Source organism: Pterocles gutturalis, unplaced genomic scaffold, assembly GCF_000699245.1.
Source record: "Pterocles gutturalis isolate BGI_N339 unplaced genomic scaffold, ASM69924v1 scaffold34999, whole genome shotgun sequence".
NCBI lineage: Eukaryota > Metazoa > Chordata > Aves > Pterocliformes > Pteroclidae > Pterocles > Pterocles gutturalis.
Window position 1 is genome coordinate 14,451 of NW_010134430.1, and position 10,771 is coordinate 25,221.

General features: G+C 53.1%; 1 protein-coding gene across 1 annotated transcript in view; it reads right to left on the reverse strand.

The window, feature by feature from the left end:
• LOC104467730 (probable E3 ubiquitin-protein ligase DTX2) overlaps positions 1-6,776 on the reverse strand; it is a gene marked incomplete at its 3' end in the record, with an annotated part of 18,819 nt that extends 12,043 nt beyond the window's left edge. The window contains exons 1-2 of the mRNA XM_010081611.1: positions 6,404-6,776; positions 1,338-1,923 (exon numbers count right to left, since the gene is read on the reverse strand). Of these exons, the coding sequence (XP_010079913.1) occupies positions 1,338-1,923; positions 6,404-6,710 (893 nt within the window). The remainder of the gene's footprint in view (positions 1-1,337; positions 1,924-6,403) is intronic.
• Positions 6,777-10,771: the final 3,995 nt, after the last annotated feature.

A 10,771-nucleotide genomic window follows, 5' to 3' on the forward strand; every position in this document is an offset into this window, starting at 1 on the left:
TCCGTACACTTCCAGCAGCTTACAAACGGAGGGGCAGTCAGACAGCCCTTGCCTGGTCCTCAGTCCAACACTGGGAGATGCTCAGTGCAGGTCACCCAGACCCCTGTTAGCAACGGCTTGCGCACAGAGTCAAGACCCCGAAGCTGATCAGAGGCGATCTGCCTGGGTTCGGGTGTCCAGGCTGCACAGCCGCCATCCTACAAGAACATGGAGGGAAGTGCCCCACTTATAAGGGTGATGCTGATCTCCCCTGGAGCCCAGTGCCACCGCCTGGCTCCAGCCCATGGGGGATAACCGACGCGGAGCCAGGAAAGGTGTGGAGGGAAGTGTCCCGCTTTGCAAAGGTGACACTGATCTCCCCCAGCCCCAAAATCCCCCCTGGAGCCCAGTGCCACTGCCTGGCTCCAGCCCACGGGGGATAACCGACGCGGAGCCAGGAAAGGACATGCCAAACAACCCCCACAAGGTGAGGTTTAGCTGGATTTTAAATCACCATCCTGCCCATGCTTCCAGTCCTCCAGCATGGCACCAGCAAAGCCCCACAACACCTCAACATGTGCAGAATGAGCCTCTTCCACCACTATCCAGCAGCATCTCTGCTCTGCACCAGCATTTAGCCTGGCAAAGACGCCTGGACACCCCTCAAATGGCCAGGGTCACCCCACTGATTTCAGACAGAGGGATCAATATGGTGCAAGGTACCAAAGGAAGGGGGAAGTAAGCTACTGATTCAGTTTTCTAAACACCTTCACGATGGATTTTTTAAAATCCTTGATCAAATCTATGGTTCGGTTGGTTTTTTTTCTGCTTGTTCCCCTTAAGCATGCAACATGGACTTCCCAATTTTGTCAAAGAACTCCCGAGGTCTCAGCCACACACAGCAAGTCCTGTGGTCCCTCCTTGAAGGGGAAGAGCTTTGAACACAGCAGCTTTCCACTCCGTGCTTACTTCACATTTCAAACGCAATAAGGGTGTTCCCAAGTCCCCTTTTCATTCACTCAGTCCCCCTCCAAGTTGTTCGTAAGCGTAACCAGAAGTGCCACCCATCACCTTCATTCCTTCACACCTGCAGTGTCTCAGCCTGGCTGCTTTCTCCAGTGGTTCAGGAGGCTAGGAGACAGGGACTAGATTTCAAGTGGGAGAAAAGAGGGGGAAAAGAGAGGAGAAGCCTTCTCATCCAGTGTACTGGACACAAAGGCACAAACACCGCTCTGGATCCAGGGAGAAGACCCTTGTAAAATTCCCTGGTGCAGAGAGGCTCCTAGATAACGAAGACCTGAGCACAGCAGGTCTCCCACACACATGTACATTATTCAAAGGTGGATTAGTGTCTGTACCTGACTCCGTTAGATGCAGACAGTCCTGTGCTGGAGCCCCCAGCTTGAGGCAAAGCCCAGGTGCTCTGTGCATTGAGTCTCGGTGTTGACCTTGCTCCAGACAAAGTCGGTTTGTTATAGGGCACGAAGCCGACGCTGGAAGAACTCACTGATGCTGTCCTACCAGAAACCTGATGAACAGTGGAGGAGTTGGGAAAGTTTATCATGGAGTGCCGATAGCGCGTGGTGATGGGACCAGTCCCACCATTTAGCCAGCACTGCTGGCAGGAACAAGCCACCCCCGTGTGAAGGGGGACTGGGGAGGTTGACACCGGGTACGGGGCGTCCAAGCGTCTCTGAACGCCGCGGCGGAACATCGTGGTCTTGTTGGTCTGGACTTGAGCCACAAAGTCAACTTCATAGTTGTAGCCCAAGGGTCCGAGATCTACTCGCTGGTGGTTGGTGGCACGGGCTTGCTCCAGGAACACGCAGACGTTCATCTCGTATGGGGACCACCCGCCTTCATCGTTCTGCCACTCCCAGACGATGCCCTGCCCAGCAGCTGAGTCGCCGGGGAAAAGATGCCTGCGGACAGCCCGCATCGTCCCTGTGTGCAGAGAGGAGGGGGAAAAAAAAAAAAGTGAGCAAAGAAGGGGGACCTGGTCTCAGGGACTCGTTTCTGCACATATCTGCGGTGTCTACATCGAGGTGGCCTTCCTCCCTTCTCCCTGGGCAGGGGCACTAACAGACTTTCTCTTCCCAACAGGGCTGGGTTTGCTCATGAAGCTCTGTGTAAGGCAATCCCCCCGAGATCCCTGTCCCTCTGCCAAATCTGATTGTGGGCTGGCAAGAAGTTCAAAAGCTGCTGGAAGGAAGGGTGGGAAAGGAGGGAAGGAGAGAGGATGCAGAGACAGACACACCCGAGCATGAAGGCACAGCGATCACATATACCTCCCTGATGTTAAAAAAAAAAAAAGTTAAATTAAAAAAAAAACAGGCTGAGGCACAGATCTGGTTAAAAAAAACGAACACCCACAGCCTTGACAACAGAGTAACTATAGAGACACGGTACCAGACACCATGAGAAGTGCTTTGCACAAGCGCTTGAGGGGCTAAACGCCCACTTGGCTACACGAGGGTCTGGGGAAATTTGCTCTTGGGGGAGTGGGTGAAGTCTTACGAGGGCAAGGATGAGAACTTTGGAGAGGACAGGGTCAGCTTCTCCAGGTTCCCGGCTGCTGGGAGGTATAGCAAGACTAGAGAGGAGAAGACAATTGAAGTAATTTGGAAACTGGAGAGAGCAGCTGCTGAGACAAAGGAAGAGAAATGAAAGCAGACGCGCTGCTCTTGCAGACGGCAACAGCAGGAGCTCGAAACCCCCTGGAAGCCTGGCTCTCCGGGGTGACTTTGCTCCTGGTTACTTTAGTCCTTTCTTTACAAAAGAAAAAGCCTCATGAGAGGGAGGGAAGCCACCCAACAGGACAGACGCTCTGCAACCTCTGCAAAAACGGGTTCCTGCAGCAGGGTCAAAACTGCTGCTGCTGCTGGGAAAATACACCGAGGAGGAGGAGCAGGAACCGCCGCGGGGCGAGTCTGGGGATGCAGGTGGGTGGGGGCGAACAGGGGTGCAGCCAGTCAGTACAGCACGGGAGGATTTCAGAGAAGAACAGTACCAAGAGGAAAAAAAAAAAATCAAAATAAAGCCTCCTGAGAGGTCATGAGAGCTAGGATGCTATGCTCCATGACCCCAGGTGAAAACAGGCATGTTTGCAGGCTGAATGCTGGCTCGAGGCGCTCTGCCTCGCACTGCTGTCCTTTCTGCCCCACAGCACTGGGATACTGCAGAAACTGCTGCGTCTTGACTCAAATTATAGGGGCATTCACTGCCTCCTCACTGCTCAAAATTCCGTTTGACAGCGTGAAAGTCAAATCTCTGCTCCTATGGCACTCCTGGGCTTCTTTGCAATGGTGCTGGGGGTTTCTGGACAGCACTTTGGTGACCAGACCATAACCAGACCCTGGGCTGGGGTGCAGGTATGTCCCACGTGTCACTGCAGAAAATAAATCAGGAAAGACAGACCTGACATAAAGGCTGAGGCTCTCTCAAGGGCAGAATGCACCAGAGCAAGGAATGGCAGGATTTGCGTTTCTGCTGGGAAGCTGAAGGCACTGGGGACAGAGGACAAGCAGCCAGGAAAGGTCCAGCACCGCCTCCCAACCTCACCTTCGACGGCCAGAGCAGAGTCCTGCTTATTGCAGAGCAGGACCATCCAACACACAACACCTAAAAACCTACCAGCAGCCACTGAAACACTGCAACCTGCCCTGTAAGAACTGGGGTTGAGCCATGTTGTAGCTCAGCCACGAAGGCCAGAGATTCCTACAGGACAAGGCTTTCCTCCGGCAGAAGTCCAGGCAGAAGGCAGCAGAACGGAGCTGACCTCCCCCAGCCAGGAATCCACCTCTGATGTGGGAAAGCAGATGGAACAGCCAAGAGTAAGCTCTAGCGATGACTAGCCCTATCCAGCAAGCAGGTCCTGCCAAATTTTAGGAACAAAACCCTATGGCCTCAACAGGTGGGCAACATCAGGGATGACCCCCCCCGCGCAGAAGGAGGGCTGGGGACAAGGCTGGGCTGGAAGTGAGATGGTGAGAAATCCACTACGTTTAGGGATGAGCGCAGGGAACCTGCTCCCAGGAGAAAGGGGGACTGCCATGGGTAAAGCCAGGTGTCCAAAAGCTCAGCAGGACACATCTCAGAGGAGATGAGCTCCATTGGCAGGTCAGAAGCTACCAGCAGCACAGACAGGACTTGAGGAGTTTGCAAGCAACCTGGACTTCTCCCATCCCAGAACAGCAGCAAGGAGAAGAGCCTTTAGGAGTCAATAACAAGAGCAAAGCCACGCACTCAGAAAACATCCCCCTTTCCCCAGGCTGGCAGGGGAACTGGCATTCCTCTCCAGGGTGGGCAAACAGCTGTGGCGGGAGGACAACTCCTGCTGCTCCCTGGCATTTAGTTCCAGCTAATCTGCCTCGACCAGCAGCTGAAGCCCGCGGCTAATCCTGCCCGCAGGATCCCCCTGCACAGCTGTCACTCCCCGGTGGTGGGGATGCTGGTCCCGTTAACACTGGCTTCCTGTTATTCTCCCTGTCTTCCTTTGAAGAGCCTATTTGTCTGTCTAATAGCTAATGAGCAGAATACAACAGCCTATTTTTTGCTCTGTTTAAAAGATTTTTGCATGGAGATGTTTCCTGCAGAGATTCTTTTCCTCTGCACATGACAAAGGTCAGCTGGCTGCTCGCTCGGAAAGGTTCACGTTTAAGGCAGAGCCCTGCAGAGAGAAAAAGCTTTGCTTAGAACTGGGCCACTGAAAGGGGATGTGAGAGTGTTTCCAATAGTCACATTGCAGAGCAGGCAGGAGGGAGGCTCACAGACCTGGCCACTCCGACCAGCATCCCTCCAAATCGCTGGGAAACGCTGCAGGAGTGCCGTGAAGTGGAATCAGCCTTTTTTGCTATTAATGCTGAGGACTTCCATCCAAGGCAAGATGAGATCATGTCGGCCAACATAATTTCCAAAAGTGTACTGGGCTGTCCCCCAGAGATGACCAACTCCAGACCATCCTGCCATGGACAATATTCCAGGTGTTCTGAGATCTTTCACAAGGGTCTACAGAGACACAAGACCTCTGCGGAAAGCCAGCTCCACCGGTGGAGAAGGATGTCCCATTCGCACTGGGACACATCTTGCCATCTCCCACAGGCACTCTGCTCACCCTCACCAAACTGGACCATTTCCTGACCGGGGACAGCCTGGGATCACTGCCCATGTGTGGGAGCACTGGCTGAAAGGACAAGAGGCTGAAAGGCTCCTTCACAAGTTTGGTGCAAAGAAAACAAGAAAGAAACAGTCACTGGTGCCAGCTCTGGTGCTCCACGCTCGAAGCCAGGGCTTCCAGCTGCTCCAACAGGCTGTGCTGAGCAGACCTGCCAAGGCATCCTGTTAAGAAAGCTCCTCACCCAGGACACTGCCAGAAAAACTAATCCTAAGGTCATGAAGTCAGAATAAAAACACGGATGCAGCTGTGATGACTGTTCACATTTGCTCTAACCACTTCCCTTTGCTGTAGGAATTGCCCGATGGTGCGGTTGATTCAAGATATTGCTCACTTATTGCTTCGATTGGCAAGAAACCAGCACGCTGCCCATCTCTGAAACTCCATTACATCCTGGGGTGATGGGAGAGAACCATGGTGATTGGTGTTGGCAAAGGGCAAACTGATGCACGGAGAATTTTCCAAAGCAGCCATTCATCTAGGGTGGATAATTTGGGATCTCCCTGGATTTTCCAGAGATGAAGAGCATGCATTCCACCCCTGCCCCCTAAGCTACAGCTGCTCAGCACATCTGGAGCAAAAGAGGGTAGGAGTCATCTCAGCAAATTCTGAGCTGCTAGCCTCAGTGACCCTACCAGAGATGAGATGAAAATGAAAATTAAGGTCTGAACCTTGCTGTTAAGCCCAGCCTGCCCTTCCTCCCTGGGAGGAAGCAAGCCAGCCTCACACAGCACAAGCACGGGGAAGATTCTGCCGCAGCGTTACGGCGTTCTGTGGGGGCTGCAGGCTTTCGCAAAGCAGCTTGCACAGGGCGGCGTGCCAAGGTAAAGCAGCTGGCACTCCAGTCACAGAGGCAACAAGGGATTCGAACGGGAGGGTGTGAATCGGAAAAAGGCTTTTTTATGCAGTGGTCTTGAATGGATGCGAGTGGGGGCAGGAAGAAAGTTTCCAGCTCCAAGGTCTCTGGCTCACAAGCTTTGAGCTCCAGAGGTCCCACGATGAGGGGGATCACCCCCCTGCCTGCACCCAGCCCTGCGGATTCACGCCAGCCAACACGGATTTGCTCACGTGCTGATAAGCGGGGTGGCAGACAGCGTCGGGAGAGAAGCAGACACGCCACCCGCCAAAGAACTGCCTGGCAGCAGCAGCAGAGCTTTGTAGGGCTCTCCTGCACAGAGCGAGGCCCCGCTGACCCCCAAGCACCCCAGCAGCCTCCCCAAAAGCCCAGCACGGGCAGGGAAAGTCCCTTACCTGTATCCTGCCGGAACTGCATCAAGCTTGGGATGTCGATGACATAGGGGGCCAAGACAGGATCCGCATGTCCCAAAGGGATGCTGCTGGTAAGCGCTGACCCCGAACGCCGACCCTTCTGCTGAGAGGCCTGAAAAACCTGCTCAATGTAGCTGCAGACGCTCCCTCGGTACGGCCTCCACCTGCCAAATTCATCCTGCCATTCCCACACCGCCACGGCCGGGGAATTGCTGCTGTGCCCCGGGGCAGAACCGGGGAGTCCGGATGGCCCGGCCGAACTGCTCCCTGCTCCCTGAGCTGCTGCCATGGTCTTCCCTGAGGTCTGGGCACGTCGCAGTTGGAAGTGGCGGCTGCGCTGGCTGGCCTTACACCATTTTCTTCTGGTGGATCTGCAGCAAGAAACAGAGAGAGCTGAGAATGATGCCCCAAATCCAGTCCACCCTTCAGCCAGACCACAGAAGCCATTTGACAGCGGGAAATCAGCTCAGCCTCTCACAGAAGATGCTTGCTGTATATTTAGGAGACTACAGAGAAGTGGATTGGCCTCAAAACCCTCTGGTTGAGCGCAAATGAGGTACCACCACCCGCTTCCTGCCAATGTTAGCAACTTTTCTTGATAATTTAGAGGAAAAACCTCTTTGGGGAGACTCTTGGGGTCCCCAAGATTGCAGTACACCTACCTGCAGCTTCCCAGGTTGGAAAACATCTTGAAACAAGGGATAACCTGCATCAACAGAGACTCAAGGAAGAGGCTCAAGCCATTAAGAGATGATTTGAATAGAGAATGGGGTAGGAACCTTAAAACACACAGATAAAGACACAAAGGGTGCTGAGCAAACCCTAACGCTCACAGAGATGAGATAAAAGATCACCATCACTCAGCTCCCAAGGGGTGTAAAAAAAGCAGACCAAAGCCATCACAGAGTCTCCAAGAGAGGTCTGATATTTGGCATTGCTTCTCTGCTGTGTCATTGCAAGGAATCCTGTCCAGACCATCTGGACACATGTGTCTTGGTGCCTGAGGGGCAGACAGACCGCTGTGAGATCCCTGTGTCGGTGCTTGTGACTGTGAATGAGCAAAATTCATTTTGTTTTAAAATAAAGTTGCCTTCTCCCTCCTAAGGTCTCAGCAGTCAGCAGGGAGCTATGAGCTTCCTTCCTGTCGAATGGAAAAGTTCAAGTCTCCCAAGAGGCAGAGCAGCGGTGGGTGGCTTCCACTGGAGGATGCCATCTGCACGGAGAATGACATCCCTGCCGGATGGGGGAAGATCCCACGCTCCGTGGAGCATCCCATCCATCACGCTCGTGTGGCTTGCTGGCTTAAAAAAGAAATAGAAAAAGAGCGAGCAAAGAACAGACACACCCACACGTCTGCATTTATAAGAGGAAAGCGACGCTTGCTCCATTAATTCACTGTAAATTAGTTTATGAGCCGCTCGACTGGTGTTGGTGACAAACTGCTCTAGGTCACCAGCAGAAGACCCCAGGTTCTGCAACTGGTCTCGATGTAATTCATTCTACCCTAACACACCATGGACGGGTATTCACAGAATCCTAGAATCATGAAGGCTGGAAAAGACCTCAAGGATCATCAAGTCCAACTGCCAACCCACCACCACCTGACCCACTAACCCATGTCCCGAAGCACAACATCAACACGTTTCTTGACCCCCTCCAGGGATGGTGACCCCACCACTTCCCTGGGCAGCCTGTTCCAATGCCTGATCACTCTTTCAGTGAAGAAATTTTTCCTAATATATAATTTTTTCTAATTATTTTACTGCTCAAAACAACAAATTAATACTTGAGGTATGAAACCCAACACCTGCCTCTGCCAGCTCGTTTCATGGCTGGTTTTGCACCAACACATCTCAGGGACCGCCCGCACGTCCGTGTCCGGCTGGGACCCACGTGAGCCAAAGCAGGGCTGCAGGGTTCCTGCCCTGCCCGCCTGCACCAGGTGCTCTGAACCCCAAACACAAAACCAACACCACTTTTTCCCCAAAGCTGTTGTTACCAACCATTCATTGGCACACCCTACAGCCACCAGCAGAGCAGGAGAGGGGAGGGAGGCTGTTTGGAGAGAGTCAGTGATTTGTTTTCCTTCCTTTTCTGAAACACGGCAGCAGGAAATGGAAAAAAAAAAAAACAAAAAGGGGTATCCCAGCAGAAAAGTCACCTCCTTCACTTACCACCTTGCAGAGCCGCTGGGTGACAAAAGCCTATTGCTCACCCCCTCGATGGCAGTGATGGTCTGAAGCTGGCACCACACTCCAGCAAAGGGACCTGGAGAGGCTGCACGTGAGTGCCGACTCTGACACTCGGTTCCCCATCAGGACAGAAAAATATTTCCTGCGCTGGGACTGCTGGTCCAAAGGAGGAGCCAGGGGTGTATTTCAGCCTCCTGCCAGTTCTCGCCTCTGAACACGGCTCGAGCCAGCAGCTGTTTGCACGGATTTGGGAAGCAAGGAATGTGGGAGAGCTTCAGTAAAGCCAAAATTACACGAGTCCCTGCGTTACGGCAAACAAGAGAAGGGCTGAAGTTGCAGTTCCTTTCCCCTCTCTGCGAATTCAGCAGCACTCAAATATTAAAAGCTGAAAAATTCAATACCAGGGCTGCTCGTGTGGTTTTCAGCCTACCCCCTTGGGCTGCCGTGTGTGATGCTGGGGCAGCGAGGGTTTGGGGCAGGCAGCTCACCGAGCGGTACGGAGAAGGCTGGCTGCGGCTTGGGATGCGTCACACGTCCCACGTTACCAGCATCGCGTTCTGGGCACCAGCAGCACTCCAGCTGCACCAGCTCCTTCACGCTGGCTCTGTCCTGGGGAGACTGGCAGCCCAGACAAGAGCAGCTACACGTCTTTGCTAAAATTCCACGGACTACAGCACTTCACCTTGAGCTTTACAAATGCCTTGGGAAGTTAAACGTCATACCAACCCCTAAAAGTGATGTTTATTCAGCAACCAGTTGATTAAGCCCTGGCTCCAATTAGAAATCCCATGGGCCACCTTGCCCCAGATGAAAACAAAACCCGACTGCTTAAGTGCAAACTTAAATATTCCGTGTAACTGCCCTCCACATAGGAGGAAATTTATGGCTTGGGCTCAGATCTCGAATCTGGATTTGTTTGCTTGGATCTTTACACCCCAGCAACACTTGCCCACACGGCTTTAATTGGGGACTTGGAAAGGAAAAGAATTGGGTACATTTCGGTTGTGTTTCCCAGCAGCTTCACCCCCGGGTCCTCAAGCTCCAGCAAATGGTGGTGAGAAAGCTGGGGAGGGGCAAGTGGGAATTAAAGCATTTGAAAGCCATGTTTAATTCTCAAACCTGTTCTACTTGCAGAAAGCAGAATTTTCTTTCCCTTTAAATGCAGGATCTTAAAATTCACAGGTCTGAGATTATTTCCAAAAAACACCAAGTCCCTTTTTAAATTTCTGAACTGAAATTGCCAATGCTGATAAAAGTTGAAGTGATACACTAGCTTGTACCCGGAAAAGAAAATGCCTCAGGAGCCCTTGAGCTGGGTGGAATTAAAAAAACTAAAATCACCAGACTGGTAAAACAGAGAATTTCAGCAGGTGGCTCAGAAAAGAGGGTGGCCAGGAAGGATTTGTTAAGCGCCGCTAACCCCACATGAGAGACGGGACAAAGCGCCCACGGGAACAGATTACGCAGGGATTAGGAGAGCACACAAAGCACAGGGGGCAGCGGGGCTGCGACAGCCTGTGACCCTGCGCAGAGTGCACGACCGGAGCAGCATTACGAGTGCCCTGGGCCAGCCTGACCCCAAATCACCCACAGCCCCCCTCCCATCATCAGGCCAGAACTGCTGGGCTCAGCACGAGCTGAGCTGTGAACGCAGCGATGCCCAGGTAACTCATATCATAGAATCACAGGATAGTTGGGCTGGAAGGGACCTTACAGCCCATCCAGTGCCACCCCTGCCATGGGCAGGGACACCTCCCACTAGCCCAGGTTGCCCAAAGCCTCATCCAGCCTGGCCTTGAACCCCTCCAGGGATGGGGCATCCATAGCTTCTCTGGGCAACCTCTTCCAACATCTAAGCACACCTTTCCCCACACGAGCACTGACTAGCCCATGGCTAGCAGCCACCCAGGAGTAAGAACGGAGCAAGGCAGGAGAGAGGAGGTGGCAGGAATAACTCCCTCCACGCCGCCTGCCCTGCCCTCGCACAGCCCAGCCTTTGCCCATCCCTGTGGCACAAGGTCGACAGCCAAAAGAGCAGCAGAAACAGAACCCGAGCGCTCCAACCCTGGGCTCCTTCCATTCAAAACAAGAATCAAGAGAGTTCCTTTGGGAGGAGAAAATAAAGAGCGCGAGTGAAGCGGAACAAAGCGTTTGCCTA